Raw genomic sequence first — 18,761 nt, 5'->3', positions numbered from 1 at the left:
TAATTATTTTGCACTATAGCCTATTTATTGCCTTACCTCCATAACTTGCTACATTTGCACACACTGTATACATATTTTCTGTTGTATTTTTGACTTTATGTTTTGTTTTACCCCATATGTAACTCTGTGTTGTTGTTTTTATCGCACTGCTTTGCTTTATCTTGGCCAGGTCGCAGTTGTAAATGAGAACTTGTTCTCAACTGGCTTACCTGGTTAAATAAAGGTGAAATAAAAAAAATAAAAAAATAAAAAGGTGGCATCTTATGACGGTGCCACATTGAAAGTCACTGAGGCCATTCTAATGCCAATGTTTGTCTATGGAGATTGCATGGCTGTGTGCTCGTTTTTATACACCTGTCAGCAATTGGTGTGGCTGAAATAGCTGAATCCACTAATTTGTATATATAGTGTACTTTATGTGCCAAAACATGTTGGACGCTACTTTACTACCCATATCTAGGTGCAGTAGTGTGTGTATTAACCCTTGCAGCATCTACTCCAGTCTCTTTAATCTAGTAGGCCTGACTTAGTGTCAGCCGTGCCCACACCTTCCCACTCAGCTACTGTAGGGTTCCAAAATTACAGTAACTCCCAAAATTCCCAGGTTTTCCAGAGATCCGGTTGGAAGATTCCCGGAATCAGATAGGAATAAGCAGGAAATCCGGAATCATCCAGCCAGGACTTCTGGAAATCCTGGGAATTGTTTAAGTGTACACTCAGGCCTTACTTCCAGTACTCAACAGATTTAGAATCAAATCTGTTGGAATTCGAATAAAGATTGATAACTGACTCTGGGTCCGGTGTTAGGCCTTACTTCCAGTACTCTACAGGTCTAGTAGTAACTCCCTCTCACTAAGGCCTTACTTCCAGTACTCCTCACTGGGGCTGGTCCTCTTGGTCTTATTGACTACCTCCACAGCGACCTCAGCGGCACTGGTGACCAGGCTGCGGGTGACGTTGGCCAGGGTGTTGTTGATGCCCGTGGGCGTCACCACGCCGTTGCAGGTGGGCGTGTTCCAGGGGTTGTTGCAGTAGGTCCACGGCAGCAGGTTGGTCATGGAGGAGAAGAAATAGTAGAAGGCGATGCAGATCACCACGTTGTAGTAGATACCGATGTAGGTGGACACCACCATCATCCCGTAGCCCACACCTAGTGAGGGAGAGAGAGAGGGTAGAGGACTTCAGAATGCTACCAGGCAAGACTGTGGCTCTCTGACTGAAGACATTTTGAAAATCTGTAGGTTTTCTAAGAATGTTTACATATGCATTCCAAGCCGACAATAGATGCTGCAATTTATTTTCAATCTTTCAGTTTCCTAAGCATCAGATAGTCAGTGATTAGTTGGATGCCACTGACCAATGGCAGTGATAGTAATGCCAATCACCAACGCCAGCAGTGGTTGTTGGCTCACCTTTGAACATGACTGAGCATTGGCAGCAGTGTTTTAAACATGACTGACCAATGGCAGCAGTGGTTGTTAACTGGCTCACCTTTGAACATGGGGCTGATCCTCCAGACCCCCAGGCATCCCTGGCTGGCGAACTGTCCGAAGGAGAGCTCCAAGAAGAACAGGGGGATCCCACAGAACACCAGCATGATGAAGTAGGGGAACATGAAGGCTCCTGTAGAACACAACATATGGGTCAGTCAACTCTACAAGGACAGGTCAACAGTTATGAAATTGATTAGAATTCAGATTGGTGTTATTTAACTCTTTACACTATTACTTATTGTAAGTAGGTATACGTTTATTATTGCTGCTCACAACCAATGGCTTATCTAATTGTCATTCAAATGAAATATTTATAAATATACAGAAACTTCCATGCCATGACAATATCCCATTTCTGCTAAGTAATGCTCTGTGAGTGAGTGGACAGATTTTAAGGTCATGTTTCTGTCTAGAATAGAAAAACAGTTCAGAAATAGAAACGTTGTCATCCCATGACATTGACAATTTCATTTTTCTGCTATGTAACGCACAGTGAATAAGCAGTCTAATTGTAAGGTCATGTTTGGATCTAGACACAGAAAAAAGGTCATATAGAAAAGCATCCCATGACAATATCCTATTTCTGCAACGTAGTGCCTTTTGAGTGAGTGGTTAGATTGCAAGGTCTCTGATGTTTGTGTTTACGGCCAGCCAGCCAGCCAGCAGTGAGAAAATGTCATCAAGCCAAAGGAGATGAGTGGTGTCTACATCACCAACAAACTATCATGGTCCAAACATACCAAGAAAGTCGTGAAGAGGGCACGACAACGCCTTTTCCCCCTCAGGAGACTGAAAAGATTTGGCATGGGTCCCCAGATCCTCAAAAAGTTCCACAGCTACACCATTGAGAGCATCCTGACTGGTTGCATCACCGCCTAGTATGGTAACTGCTTGGCATCTGACCGTAAGGCGCTACAGAGGGTAGTGCGTACGGCCCAGCACATCACTGGGGCCAAGCTTCCTGCCATCCAGGACCTATATACTAGATGTGTCAGAGGAAGGCCCACAAAATTGTCAAAGTCTCCAGTCACCCAAGTCATAGACTGTTCTCTCTGCTAACGCACGGCAAGCGGTACCGGAGCGCCAAGTCTAGGTCCAAAATGCTCCTTAACAGCTTCTACCCCCAAGCCATAAGACTGCTGAACAATTAATAAAATGGCCACCCAGACCATTTGCATTGACTCCCTCCCCCCTTTGTTTTTACACTGCTGCTACTCGCTGTTTATTGTTTATGCATAGTCACTTTACCACTACCTACATGTACAAATTACCTTGACTAACTTGTACCCCTGCACATTGACTCGGTACCGGTACCTCGTGTATATAGCCTCATTATTGTTATTTTATTGTGTTACTTTTTATTTACTTTAGTTTATTTAGTAAATATTTTCGGAACTCTATTTTCTTAAAACTGCATTGTTGGTTAAGGGCTTGTAAGTAAGCATTTCATGGTAAGGTCTACCTACACATGTAGTATTCGGCGCATGTGACAAATACAATTTGATTTGATTTGAGTCCTAAGGAGCATCAGACAGAGAGGGATGCTAAGCGAGGCAGCAATCCTCTGTCTGCTTGATTGGTTTAACGGGGGGCCACTGGGGCCAATGGATCTGGGGAATAATGACCTTTGGTGCTGTAGTCTGAGATCATGGGTTAAAGGAAGGACTGGAGAGTGAGGAGCAGACCGCCTGCGTCCCAAATGGCACCCTATTCCCTATATAGTGCCTTTTGGGCCACAGACCAGGCCACAGCCAGCTGATAAAGTCTATTGTGATGTTATTAGCCTTGAGCTACACCAGTCCCCTTGGCTATAATACTCAGCTATTTGATTGTGTGACCTAATGCACAGGCTACTGTATATGTATGCCCTTCTATGGCGATCCCTGGTCGCAAAATGTAGTCCCGTGTAGCTCAGTTGGTAGAGCATGGCGCTTGCAACGCCAGGGTTGTGGGTTCGATTCCCACGGGGGACCAGTATGAGAAGAAAAAAAATGTATGCACTAACTGTAAGTCGCTCTGGATAAGAGTGTCTGCTAAATGACTATAATGTAATGTAATGTAGAAGACTAAAGCCAACTGTAGGAGTGAAAACATTTGAATTGAGGGGGAATGAAGCCAAGAATAACTTGGATCCATCTGACACAACGTGAGGAACTTAAACTTGAGCATACTTGACAACTCATGCTACTTTGATTGCTTTTCAAAGCACTGACAAAAGGTATTGTGGATAAACTAGAATGCATTGCTGTCATTACTACTATATAATTAGTGTGAAGACATACCTCCTCCATTTCTGTAGCAGAGGTAGGGGAACCTCCATACGTTTCCCAGGCCCACAGCATAGCCCACGCTGGTGAGGATAAACTCTATCTGGTTCCCCCAGTTCCCTCTCCTGGAGTTCTTATCCGTCTTCACGGGTTCCCCTGGAACAGCTCCATTCTAGAACACAAAGAGAGAAGAACATTAGAGACGTTAGAACGTTAGAGAGGACCTGTATCTAGTCTACCTCCAGACTGGAGTAGGTAGGTGATTCTCTCAATGAGACACCATATTCAAATCAACAACAACCAACTCAACAAACAGGCCTATTAGACCAACTACATTCAGCTGAATGTAAAGTTCCAGGGTGCACTTTGCACCAATATTGAACACAAACCAGCAAGACAGTGTGAAATAGGCTACTGTACTAGTGAGTAGACAGTAACACTATACTGTACTAGATGTCCAGTGGTTAGGCTAAAACTGCAGCTGGCAAAATGAACAAATTATTTAATTCTAGAGTACTTATTTCCTTTTGTCCAGTTATAGGCCTAGTTCTACATTGCATGTTAGAACTCCAATGTCGAGATGGGCCCATTGGAGCGAACTTGATTTAAACTGAAATAACCATTTGTTGTGTGCACAAAATCAACATTTGGTCTTATAGTCCTGATTTGAAGTTTGCTCCCTCCATCTGTTGGTGTCAGATGGTCCTCGTTCTGACTTGACCTCCTCACTCACCCCAGGAGTTGACTACTGAGCCTCCATTACGCTTATCTGCCTCCAACTCACACAGATAGAGCAACACTTGTTCCCTCACATGACACCACAGAAGCAGTATAACAAATAATTGTATATATTACACTTAATACAACTCCTTCAGGTAAATGTTATACTGTAGTAATCATAAATGTGACAAAGGTTGGGATTGCTGTGGGGTTTTGGTGTCTCTTATGGTGTGGCCTGGAGTGCACTGTGGAATGTGCACATTGGTTAACGTGCAGTCATTGCCATGGAAGGCAAAGGCTAAATGACTAAAATGACTAAAATGTAAAATGAAGGCTCAGTACGAACGAACGAACACACACACACACACCCCATTGGAGTCTGCTTGCTGAGTTCCATGGACCATTGCTCCCAGCAGAGAGTCGGCCTCACGCAGGCAGGCGACTTATTCATCAGCCAAAAATGAAAAACAAAACAGAAAAATCCCATATTTTCGTGATTGCTCCGTAGTCATCCTTGGAGTCTGGTTGCGCCCAAATGTTCTATTTCAAAATAAATGTAACCTTTTCACAACAATCCCCAACCCTTCGGTCTTGAATTGTAAACTGAAGAGAGAATAAATACAATATCACCAAACAGAACTCTTGCAAATCAATAACATTATTACAGCCAAAATGTCCCTTTAGTTATCTTTGGCTGGCCATTGAGCATGAGACTTGTGCACCTGTGCGGGTGCACATCTCAAGGCTGTGTCTCGAGACTGCTCCCCTCAGCGTGATGTCTGTGTTTGTGTGTGTTGTGTATGTTTTAAGTGCTGAGTCTGGAGGAGGCGCACACCTGCTCAGTGTGAGGTGAGGCCAGCTGCACAGCCGAGAGGGCCCAGGGTGAAATGAGAGCCCAGCCAACCCTCACAGAACAGTACAGCACAAAAGACAGCAGACAGACTGGGCTACATGTAGCCTGCTGCCCCCCGACCTCCAGCTCTCCCACCTGTGAGAAGCCAATGCTTTCAACACATGATCAGTAGACAGGTTTCCACAGACCCAGGTTTATGCGACATGTGTAGGCCTAATGGAAACGGCAACTATTGGATAAATGTTCTAAAGATCAGCAAAAATGTTATCCGTTCTACAGAGGTGGAATTTTCTTTGCCTGAACTTTCTTCATGATAGAAACAGTGTTTTTCGAATAAATTATAATTGCGGAATAATTTAAAAAAGGTACGCGGGACACGATGTCATAACGTGACTATAAAGCGCCACATTTTTAATTCTAAACGCTTACAGCTTGCTAATTCAATTTCTTCAAATATAAAATTATGTTTTTTTGCAGCATCTTTGTCCTGACTTTCAAGAATACCTGAATTGCTTCGCCTTACTTTTCCGGTTGGCTGAATGCAAGTTTTACCATCCAATTATTTCAGATCTACAGGAGTGCAAGTTTCACTATGGCACGGACCGTGGCGATACATTGGCACTGGATAATTATTAGAATATGGCAAATATTAGTAAATTCTTGCATTCTATCCATGCTGGCTTTTGCGGGCTACCTGAGACATGAAACAGAAAGGTGGGAGGGCATATGCAGGCTGTCGCCAATGTATTAATTCGCAATTTGGATCATGGAAACACTTCAACCACTTAATTATTATTATTTTTGGTGTGAAGGAATTACGTACATTTGTTTTTAGTGACACAAGACAGTTCAATGGAAACACACCGTAACAAGCAATTGTTGCATCTATTTTGTATGCAAACTTTCTAAATGTCGCCAGAAAATCAGTGGATGAGTTAGTGGAAACATAGCTAGTGTTTTCCCCTCGGATTTATGTCAGCAACGTTGTAGAATGTAGCGGGGGGGGGGGGGGGGGGGGGGGGGGGGGGTCGATTGCTATTTGCTAGAGGGGTCTGGGGCATGATGAGGAGCAAGCCGTGGCTGTGCGCTCGTGGCTCTCAAGGGATAGTGCAAGATTATGGCAATTAAGCCCTTTTTCTACTTACCCAGAGTCAGATGAACTCATGGATACCATTTTTATGTCTCTTCGTCAGGGGTTGGAACCGGTTCAGGGAACAGAACTGAAATCCGGAAAATAAAGACATTTTTCGAGGAACAGAATCAGAACCGGGAACAAACGTGATCTATAATGTTCTGGAACATAACCATTATTTTAAAAGCATGGGTTAAAAACGTTAAAAATTTTCAGTCCCACAAAAATCGCAACAAAGCGCCTATGCAAAGCCCTCACTCTGTCACTTAGAAACGTATTCCAGTGTCGGCCTGCCTGCCAGCTGAAAAGCTTTGCCAGTGTGTGTGCGTAGGCAACCTGCCCCTCCCCTTCTGAAGCATAGTCTAGAAGCCTACTGACGTTACAAGTGTGATTCAGAAATTAGGGAGAGAGATTTTATTTAGAGAAGAATGGATTACATTTTTCAGTGCTAGTTAAGGATACTATAGTTATCACGTTTCACATTGGACTTATTAACTACAAAAAGGTAAAATGTGTTTTTATTTTAATTCTGGTGCCGCTCTGCAGACACAAGCTTGTTAGCTAGCTAGCTGGTCCAATGTTAAGCCAACTCTCTGAAGTTCAAAGACATTCAAAGTTCCTTCATATAAGCCACTCCTCCATAGGTATAATTCTGTGGGCCTATTTCAGAAAATGCATGTCATAACAACAAGATGCCAAGGGCTTCAAGCCAAGCCTCCTCCTCCTCCTCCATCCTCTCTCACTGTCTCCCCACCTGCAAAATATCAGTCGAGTCTTGCGCCCTACACTCATCTATCCAATGCATGTACAGCAAATAGCTTGCTCGCTCCATAGCAAGCTGCTCTATCCGCACTGATTAGTGAAGTCATTTAATGTTGAGCTAAATGTAAAAAATATATATATTTCAGAGGTTTAAAAAGGAACATAAAGGAACAATATAAACCGTTACTTTTTTTTGGTTCGGAACAGTGGAACGGAACGAAAAAAATAAATGTTTCCGTTAAAAACGAAACGATTGGAAAATAATTTGGGTTCCAACCCCTGCTCTGCGTGCAGTTTGAAGGAAGTTGAAGGCAGTTTTGTGAGCCATTTAGCATGCTAGCTGTTCCCATAGACTGTGTGTTGAGACATGAAAATTGTATCCATGAGTTCATCTGGTAGGTAGAAATAGGCTTAATTGCGGAATTTTCGCACTATCCCTTTAAAAGCGTCTCAGCAAATATTTTGTCATTTTTGTTGTTATTTTTAAAAAAAATAATCATATTTTCTGGGAGTGGCGGCAACGATTTAGCAGCGGCGGGCCTGGTGGCAACTCATAAACTCAGCAAAAAAAGAAACGTCCTCTCAGTGTCAACTGCGTTTATTTTCTGCAAACATAACATGTGTAAATATTTGTATGAACATAACAACATTCAACAACTGAGACATAAACTGAACAAGTTCCACAGACACGTGACTAACAGAAATTGAATAATGTGTCCCTGAACAAAGGGGGGGTCAAAATCAAAAGTAACAGTCAGTATCTGGTGTGGCCACCAGCTGCATTAAGTATTGCAGTGCATCTCCTCCTCATGGACTGCACCAGAGTTGCCAGTTCTTGCTGTGATATGTTACCCCACTCTTCCACCAAGGCACCTGCAAGTTCCCAGACATTTCTTGGGGGGAATGGCCCTAGCACTCACCCTCGATCCTGCTCCCGCTCCAGAGTACAGGCCTCTGTGTAACGCTCATTCCTTCAACGATAACCGCAAATCCGACCATCACCCCTGGTGAGACAAAACCGCTACTCGTCAGTGAAGAGAACTTTTTGCCAGTCCTGTCTGGTCCAGCGACAGTGGGTTTGTGCCCATAGGCGACGTTGTTGCCGGTGATGTCTGGTGAGGACCTGCCATACAACAGGCCTACAAGCCCTCAGTCCAGCCTCTCTCAGCCTATTGCGGACAGTCTGAGCACTGATGAAGAGATCGTGCGTTCCTGGTGTAACTCGGGCAGTTGTCGTTGCCATCCTGTATCTGTCCCGCAGGTGTGATGTTCTGATGTACCAATCCTGTGCAGGTGTTGTTACACATGGTCTGCCTCTGCGAAGACGATCAGCTGTCCGTCCTGTCTCCCTGTAGCGCTGTCTTAGGTGTCTCACAGTACGGACATTGCAATTTATTGCCCTGGCCACATCTGCAGTTGTCATGCCTCCTTGCAGCATGCCTAAGCTGCTCTAAGCTGTTAGTGTCTTAACGACCGTTCCACAGGTGCATGTTCATTAATTGTTTATGGTTCATTGAACAAGCATGTGAAACAGTGTTTAAACCCTTTACAATGAAGATCTGTGAAGTTATTTTGATTTTTACGTATTATCTTTGAAAGACAGGGTCCTGAAAAGGGGACATTTCTTTTTTTGCTGAGTTTAGTTTACTCATAGTAACAAACTCAGCACATAAAATATAGACTGAACTTTGACTTCACATTCTCCATCTAGGCTTGAATGTTGAGTAAGTTGGAATTTTGTCCACAATGTACCCAGAATTCTAATATATTTCAATAGTTTTATGATTAGGGTATGTAGTTATTTTGTTAGATACTTCTCCCTATTATTTTAAATGTTATTTTTTCAAAGCCATTTTAGCTGTCATGCTAGATGTTCGGTCTGATCCGATTTACAAATCATGGGAATTTTATCGTGCCTTGTAGACATTGATGTAGACATTGCCTCCCTCCAAGGCACTTGTTGCTAGGCAACCCCCTGGACTGGCCCCAGTTAAAGCCAATGTGAGAGACTTGCTAGCAAACACTTGTGCTATAAAACTAAATAAATACTGCACTCTGACCCACAAAACTTATTTGCTAGATTCATGATAGTAGTGTTAGACAAAGCAAGGAAAGTGATTCAAAACGTGATGTATTTTTATTGGGATTTGCAGTTGTGCTAGGTTCTGCAATAACTTACTCATCCTTTAATTCAGTGGTTCCCAACTTTTTTCGGTTACTGTCCCACCAACTGAATTTTGCTCTGCCTGGAGTACCCCTGAAGTACCACTTTATGTACATTTTACCAGTAGGCCTATGGTTTCATGAGTCCTCTCAAGTACCCCCTGTGGATTGGCCAAGTACACCCAGGGGTTCTAGTACCCCTGGCTGGGAACTACTGCTTTAATCAAGCATTGATAGGACTTTTTCCCATGCATTAGAGATTGGAAAACTATTGGCAAACTATGGAAGTAAAATTATTTCTAGGATTTGCTTTATTCCAACTCCTCTCCACTCCACTATCTGTTCTGATACTGTCTCCAGGCTGTCTCTCTGGCTGGGCTATTTGCCAAATGTAAACCTTTCCCTACACCTTATGGGTCCTGGTCAAATGAAGAGCACTAAATAGGGAATAGGGTGCCATTTGGTCTGTTGCTCTGGATGCTGGCTGTTCAGTGTTTAGGCCCGTGGTGTGTACTCCCTGGAGCAACCTGCCTGGTCAGTCACTGCAGTGAACAGCACAGAGCAGACAGACCGCCCCATTCAGATCCACACACTCAGCCCATCTCTTCTCTTTCCTTCCCATCCACATCGCACGCCCAGCTGGGCCCATCTGCCCTTTACGTAAGATGCACACATGGTCAGGACATAGCCCTCTCTCTCTATCGGTCGCTCTCTCGCCATCTCTCTGAGGGGCCCTTCCAAATCAGTGGACCCAACCTAACTCCCACTACCCTGCCCTCTTCTAGCGCACTGCACACAGGTGCACCCCGAGAGAGAGAGGAAGGGGAAAGAGAGAGGGAGGGGGGAAAGGGAGAGGGGAAAGAGAGAGGGAGGGGGGAAAGGGAGAGGAGGGGGGAAAGAGGGAAAGCGAGAGACAGGTTTTAAAATCGTGCAAGGAAGTGCGAAAGGGTGAGTGTGCTCAAAGTTTATGTAAAGAGGATTCCCATTCAGCACTCGGTGCTAAGACTTGGGCAAATACTGTATATACACTCAGGTGATATATCTCAAATATGACCACTGGCTACCTTTCAAATGGGTCAGTTTGAATATGGGTCATTTGGTGCAAGCATGGCTTATTGGCTTGTCATACTTTAACACAGTTATTTTAGTTATTGTGAAAGATAAAGAAGATAACCAAATTCATTTTATTAAACCTGCCTAGGTCTTGGTCCACATCTGACTAAAACACGTACAGACCTACTGTACCATACCAACTAATTGAATGGAGAGCGGCACACACCTAACAAAGCATGGCCAATGTCGTAGTAATAGACATGCTCAATCTCCACTTGATTGTAAACCCAACCTAGGGCCTGACCAGACTCCCAGAGGAGCAGCCTACTACTACACTACACACAGTAGAGTAGAGACCAAACTGCCAACAGGAAAATACAGAATTGACCAAGACAAACAGGAAGAACCAGAGCTCCTGATAATACTATAGTACACTGGTATTAATAGCTGCCTGGCGCTGTTGCCCATCTTCATTACTGCCTGCTGTTTTTGTGAAGTTCCAGTCTACGAGGCCTGCTGGCCACCCAAAGCTCCCTGGCATTTACTGACAGCTCCTGCGTGCATCCTGACTAGGCATGCAACCAGCATGGGTCCTCAGATCCTCAAAAGGTTCTACAGCTGCACCAACGAGAGCATCCTGACTGGTTGCATCACTGCCTGGTATGGCAACTACTCGGCCTCCGACCGCAAGGCACTATAGAGGGTAGTGCATATGGCCCAGTACATCACTGGGGCCAAGCTTCCTGCCATCCAGGACCTCTATACCAGGCAGTGTCAGAGGAAGGCCCTAAAAATTGTCAAAGACTCCAGCCACCAAATTGTCAAAGACTCCAGCCACCCTAGTCATAGACTGTTCTCTCTGCTACCGCACGGCAAGCGGACGTTGTAACCAAAAATAATTTCAGTACCAATCATTTAAAGTGGCACACGTAGATACCCTTGTTAACGAACTAACTAACGTCACCTTGGGATTAAACAAGGGTGGGTTCAGTGCAACTCAACTGTAATTAAATAGACCCGGGTCCACAATGTCCTCAAAAGCTGCATTATAAAATGTTTGTGAGGTGAAAGTAATTCCACTAAAGACAGCGAGACTGTGGCTTCTCACCCGGCTAGCAGAGGCCCACATTCCTCCAAATCCCATTGGGCATGGTGTGAATACCTACTTTCCATGGTTGATTAATAAAGTGTAATGGTGATTTGTCAGGAAAGACAGGGGAAAGTTGTGCGCAATCACAGCAGACGGATGGCTGCGATGACTTCCCAGAAGGTTACATCTCTGGGTTACATCACTCAAACAGTGCTTACAGTCACAATCACATCAAGTTCCCCTGGCTAGCTAGCTGGAAGATATGATCCTATGCATCATGTCCAGCAAAACATACATTTTCAGTTTCCACTGTTGAAATAGGCCTATGTTTAGAATATTTGAGATAGAGAGCTTTAAAACTTATTGAAAGTCATATCTTGGTCATATTGAATTTAGAATTGTATATGCATTTTTATATAAAAACATTACATCAAATTGTTTGATTATTACGTTTTTTCCCCAAAAGCAACAAATTGAATTTGAAAACAAACACAAGCAATATGCGAGATATTAGGTAGGCTAAATAGTCTGCCATCCCACTACATTCAAATACTAACAATGGGTAGACAAATAAAAATTCCACCTTTAGTCTGAATTTTTAAGGCCGCCAAATACATCCCAAAAACACTGCAATCGCCTTACCTTTGAGATTTCCATAGTAAATGTGACATACCCCTTTCCAAGCACTGATGCAACAGCCACTTGGGTCAGTCAGTGGCTGAGCAACTTGAGGATCTGACTGATACATAGGGAGGGTCTGGGGGGCCAGTAGGAGTGGTTTCCAAGACAGAAACCAAGAGCTGGGCAAAACAGCCAGTGAGTAACAAATCCCATGTGTTGCCTTACGCAACAATAATTATGCGTACTTAGAAGCAGAACAACATTTGATGTTGACCAAAAATGTACCTCCTTGATTGGTTTTCCTAAATCATTTTAAATGGCTTGGCATGTATACTGCCCTTTTAATACAGGGTGAAACCCATGCAGGCATAGCAAAACCATTATAAATTTAATTATTTTTATGTTTAGGCTAAATGCGTTGGGAAAAATACAGAATTTGACATAAAAATGCAAGATAAACGGCAAGAGGAATTGCCTTGCTAGTTGACAATGTTAGTAGTTAAGTTGCCACAAGTCTCGTACTGCCAGACTCTGTAGTCTATTCCCGTGTTCCCTTAACACCTTTATGCTCATAATAATCACATCATAAGATAATATTAATAGGATCATGTTCAAATCCAATAACTGGGTGGATTTTCGCAGATAAAACAAAAGGATTGCATGGCTGAAAGCTATCGACGCTCATACAGAAAGAACTGTCAGCGCTGATTTGTGCTGACAACCAGGTCTAGCTTCAGCCACGCAGTTCGCTTAACTAGATCATTCAATTAGTGTGCACTGTGCATGGCTGTTAAGTGATGCGGGAGACTAGCCTGCGGAGCCATTGGCCAATGCAAGCTGTTCACCTGACCCTCGATCCCCCAATCACACACACAGAAAACCAACCACACACTCACAGAATCATACACAAATAGACAAACAAACACACACACACACACCTCATCCCCTCAACCTTACCCGCTCTCATCCCCAAATCCATCCCTCTCTCTCCCTGACAAAAACATCAAATATATCATGAACTCCGACAATTCACCCAGCAATACCTCTGAACCCCATCCCAGTTGGCAAAGCAGTTAGCTACATGTAACTGGCCTTACTGCTCATGAATGAGCATTATTCTTTGGTCTTTATTGGACTGTACAGCTTTGAGCTACAGTACACTTTAAAAACAGACATCCCATGCTGTTCTAGAATACTGACAATGTAGACATCAGACAATGCAGACTACATTTACTGTAATCTCTGACAAAACTTAAAAGGCTAACTTTACCAATTCGATTCAAGGATGAGGCAATTTAATAGATCTTTAAAGAGTGTGCATCATTATAATCGTAATTTCAGGATTACATAAATTGACCCAGTTTTGTCTCTCCTCAAAGAAGAGAAGACAAAGTCATGCAATACTGTTAGACTGTATGATTAGAAGGACATACACATCTTCAAAGTCTGTTAGCATCAGGTCCTGACAGCCTCCCATCATCACACACATGGCTGAGGTCTGGTTAAGCACACAGAGCTGGGAACTGGGGAGGTCAGTTTATCATTTTAAATTAAACCACAGATATAATGTGCAAATAAGAAAATCAACTAGGCTACTTATGTTGACTTATTGAGAACTTTTCAGTGACATGACTGGGATTTTAGGGTCGGTATTACTACATGGGTCTATCAAGATCTGCACCAATTACTCTTCTAAAATATCTTCAGCAAACTAAATCCTAGATGTGTTGCACAATCTGTTTTAAAGATGTTTAGATGACAGAGATGAGCAATCAACAAAAAAAATAATAATAATGGAAAAGTGATGCGTGCAACCAATTACCTTCAGAAGTCACATAATTAGTTAAATAACTTCTCTACCATAAGCCACCTCCAACATCGTTTTAGAGAACCGTAGACAATGTTTATGGCGTCGTGTGTACGAGCGGTTTGCTGATGTCAACGTTGTGAACAGAGTGCCCCATGGTGGCGGTGGGGTTATGATAAGGGCAGGCATAAGCTACGGACAACGAACACAATTGCCTTTTATCGATGGTAATTTGAATGCCATATCTCAGACTGGCCAATAAAAATAAAATATTAAAATGTGTAGTCTGAGACATGGCTTTTTCTTTACAACTCTGCCTAGAAGGTCAGCATCCCGGAGTCGCCTCTTCACTGTTGACGTTGAGACTGGTGTTTTGCGGGTACTATTTAATGAAGCTGACAGTTGAGGACCTGTGAGGCATCCGTTTCTCAAACTAGACACTGTAATGTATTTGTCCTCTTGCTCAGTTGTGCACCGGGGCCTCCCACTCCTCTTTCTATTCTGGTTAGAGCCAGTTTGCGCTGTTCTGTGAAGGGAGTAGTACACAGCGTTGTACGAGACCTTCAGTTTCTTGGCAATTTCTCGCATGGAATAGCCTTCATTTCTCAGAACAAGAATAGACTGACGAGTTTCAGAAGAAAGTTATTTGTTTCTGGCCATTTTGAGCCTATAATCGAACCCACAATTGCTGATGCTCCAGATACTCAACTAGTCTCAAGAAGGCAAGTTTTATTGCTTCTTTAATCAGCACAACAGTTTTCAGCTGTGCTATCATAATTGCAAAAGGGTTTTCTAATGATCAATTAGCCTTTTAAAATGATGAATTTGGATTAGCAAACACAACGTGCCATTGGAACACAGGACTGATGGTTGCTGATAATGGGCCTCTGTACGCCTATGTAGATATTGATAGAGGAATTATGATTATGACTAATATTGTTCCACCCCAATACTGATGATGCCTGTGTGGACTGTGTTAGGGTTATCATTATAAACCCACTAACAGAGGGGGTGAGTTAGAAACTGCTGAGACAAACATTCCAGGAGGGAGGGGACTTAGAAACTAGTTAATCATTCTATACCGTGGAAATGTACAGGCCGCCTAAAGGTGGGCGGAGCAAAGTTCCTTTGTGTGAAGGGTTATAAAAGGTTGTGTGTGTGTTTTGGCGGGAAAGCTCTCCATGATTAAATAAAACAGATCATTCTTGCTGGTTGTGGACCTTGTTTAATTCATGATTAAAACCAGAGCATTACATCCTCTGGGAATTATTCAAGCTTGAGTTTAATTAGAGATAGAAATTCTCGTGACAGATATTCCATAACAAATCTGCCGTTTCCAGCTACAATAGCCATTTACAACATTAACAATGTCTACACTGTATTTCTGATCAATTTGATGCTATTTTAATGGACAAAAAAATTGCTTTTCTTTCGAAAACAAGGACATTTCTAAGTGACCCCAAACCTTTGAACTGTAGTATATATACACACTACCAGTCAAAAGTTTGGACACCCCTACTCATTCAAGGGTTTTTCTTTATTTTTACTATTTTCTACATTGTACAATAGTAGTGAAGACTTCAAAACTATGAAATAACACATATGGAATCATGTAGTATCCAAAAAAGTGTTAAACAAATCAAAATATATTTATTTTTTAGTTTCTTCAAAGTAGCCACCTTTGCCTTCATGACAGCTTTGCACACTCGTGGCATTCTCTCAACCAGCTTCATGAGGTAGTCACTTGGAATGCATTTCAATTAACAGGTGTGCCTTCTTAAAGTTAATTTGTGGAATTTATTTCCTTCTTAATGCGTTTGAGCCAATCAGTTGTTTTGTGACAAGATAGGTGGGGTTACAGAAAATAGCCCTATTTGGTAAAAGACCAAGTCCATATTATGGCAAGAACAGCTCAAATAAGCAAAGAGAAATTACAGTCCATCATTACTTTAAAGACACGAAGGTTAGTCAATACGGAACATTTCAAGAACTTTGAATGTTTCTTTAAGTGCAGTTGCAAAAACCATCAAGCGCTATGATGAAACTGGCTCTCATGAGGACCGCCACAGGAAAGGAAGATCCAGAGTTACCTCTGCTGCAGAGGATAAGTTCATTAGAGTTACCAAACTCAGAAATTGCAGACCAAATAATTGCTTCACAGAGTTAAAGTAACAGACACATCTCAACATCAACTGTTCAGAGGAGACTGTATGAATCAGACCTTCATGGTTGAATTGCTGCAAAGAAACCACTACTATAGCACACCAATAAGAAGAAGAGACTTGCTTGGGCCAAGAAACACTAGCAATGGACATTAGACCGGTGGAAAGTTGTCCTTTGGTCTGGAGTCCAAATTGGGAGATTTTTGGTTCCAACCGCTGTGTCTTTGTGAGACGCAGTGTGGGTGAACGGATGATCTCCGCATGTGTAGTTCCCACCGTGAAGCATGCAGTGGATATTTTAATCAATGATGTGGAGAGACAAGGTCAATTACCAATCAGAATATTAACTTTATATAAAATGAATCAATAAGGGAGCTGGTCACAATACCCACACAGGAGTGAGTAGAGTGAGAGCCCACTGAGTGGAGTGAGCCTCTGGGTTATATACCGGATAGGTGCAACCTCAGAGATAAAATACAATGGTTCGAGACACTAACCCCACACATCCTGTGCCAGTCCTTAGCCCCAAATACAAAGAACTCATTGGTCAGTAATAAGAATTTAGAAGGACATTTGTTGTAACTTTTTTTTTTTTTTTTTTGGGGGGGGGGGGGGATCAGCTTAATATTGCAGATAGATTGTAACTTCCATCAATGTAATTGTCTGCATCACTTCCAATCCCCCATGTTTTCTTATATATGCATATACAGTGGGGAGAACAAGTATTTGATACACTGCCGATTTTGCAGGTTTTCCTACTTACAAAGCATGTAGAGGTCTGTAATTTTTATCATAGGTACACTTCAACTGTGAGAGACGGAATCTAAAACAAAAATCCAGAAAATCACATTGTATGATTTTTAAGTAATTCATTTGCATTTTATTGCATGACATAAGTATTTGATACATCAGAAAAGCAGAATTTAATATTTGGTACAGAAACCTTTGTTTGCAATTACAGAGATCATACGTTTCCTGTAGGTCTTGACCAGGTTTGCACACACTGCAGCAGGGATTTTGGCCCACTCCTCCATACAGACCTTCTCCAGATCCTTCAGGTTTCGGGGCTGTCGCTGGGCAATATGGACTTTCAGCTCCCTCCAAAGATTTTCTATTGGGTTCAGGTCTAGCTAGGCCATTCCAGGACCTTGAGATGCTTCTTACGGAGCCTCTCCTTAGTTGCCCTGGCTGTGTGTTTCGGGTCGTTGTCATGCTGGAAGACCCAGCCACGACCCATCTTCAATGCTCTTACTAAGGGAAGGAGGTTGTTGGCCAAGATCTCGCGATACATGGCCCCATCCATCCTCCCCTCAATACGGTGCAGTCGTCCTGTCCCCTTTGCAGAAAAGCATCCCCAAAGAATGATGTTTCCACCTCCATGCTTCACAGTTGGGATGGTGTTCTTGGGGTTGTACTCATCCTTCTTCTTCCTCCAAACACGGCGAGTGGAATTTAGACCAAAAGGCTCTATTTTTGTCTCATCAGACCACATGAGCTTCTCCCATTCCACCTCTGGATCATCCAGATGGTCATTGGCAAACTTCAGACGGGCCTGGACATGCGCTAGCTTGAGCAGGGGGACCTTGCATGCGCTGCAGGATTTTAATCCATGACGGCATAGTGTGTTACTAATGGTTTTCTTTGAGACTGTGGTCCCAGCTGTCTTCAGGTCATTGACCAGGTCCTGCTGTGTAGTTCTGGGCTGATCCCTCACCTTCCTCATGATCATTGATGCCCCACGAATTGAGATCTTGCATGGAGCCCCAGACCGAGGGTGATTGACCGTCATCTTGAACTTCTTCCATTTCCTAATAATTGCACCAACAGTTGTTGCCTTCTCACCAAGCTGCTTGCCTATTGTCCTGTAGCCCATCCCAGCCTTGTGCAGGTCTACAATTTTATCCCTGATGTCCTTACACAGCTCTCTGGTCTTGGCCATTGTGGAGAGGTTGGAGTCTGTTTGATTGAGTGTGTGAACAGGTGTCTTTTATACAGGTATCAAGTTCATACAGGTGCAGTTAATACAGGTAATGAGTGGAGAACAGGGGGGCTTCTTAAAGAAAAACTAACAGGTTGTCACGGATTCTGCCGAGGCTGCTCCTCCTCCTTGCTCGGGCAGGCTTTGGCGTTCGTCGTCCCCAGAGTACTAGCTACTGCCGATCGATGTTTCGGTGTTTGTCTTGTTTTGTCTGGATTAGTACACCTGTTGTCTATTATGTTTGATTGTTTAGCCTATAATTTCCCTTGTCTCACGTTTGCTATTTGTGTGTTATTGTTGTATGTCTAAGTCGATGTTCGGCCTTGCTATTTTTCCATATTACGTATATGGTGTATTTCCCTCCAGTTGTGGAGGCGTTTGTTTTGCACTTTACATTGAGTAAAGTAGTCTACCTGAATCTCTGTGTCCTGCGTCTGACTTCACTCGCCGCGTACACATCACCTTCTGACAGAATAACACACCACCATGGAGTCAGCAGGATCAGCGGTACCGACGGGGTCATTGGAGGAGCGCGTAAGCAGCCAAGACGCCATGATCTAGAGACTCGGCACCGCCATGCAGGATGTAATGGACACTTTGAGCCGATGGGAAAGAGGAGGTTTGCCTACACCTCCTCCAACAATACCACCACCATCGGCC

The 18,761-nt window shown here is 43.2% G+C and overlaps 1 protein-coding gene across 1 annotated transcript in view; it reads right to left on the bottom strand.

The window, feature by feature from the left end:
- Positions 1–18,761, bottom strand: part of LOC311098908 (sodium- and chloride-dependent glycine transporter 1-like) — a gene marked incomplete at its 3' end in the record, with an annotated part of 50,204 nt that overhangs the window by 17,027 nt on the left and 14,416 nt on the right. The window contains exons 2-4 of the mRNA XM_084139455.1: positions 3,776–3,932; positions 1,492–1,623; positions 865–1,150 (exon numbers count right to left, since the gene is read on the bottom strand). Coding sequence (XP_083995581.1) covers positions 865–1,150; positions 1,492–1,623; positions 3,776–3,932 — 575 coding nt within the window. The remainder of the gene's footprint in view (positions 1–864; positions 1,151–1,491; positions 1,624–3,775; positions 3,933–18,761) is intronic.

This window comes from Coregonus lavaretus (genome assembly GCF_964263955.1).
Source record: "Coregonus lavaretus genome assembly, chromosome: 23".
Classification (NCBI taxonomy): Eukaryota; Metazoa; Chordata; class Actinopteri; order Salmoniformes; family Salmonidae; genus Coregonus; species Coregonus lavaretus.
Note: the sequence above shows the minus strand (reverse complement) of the source record. Positions and strands in the feature narration are given on the sequence as shown.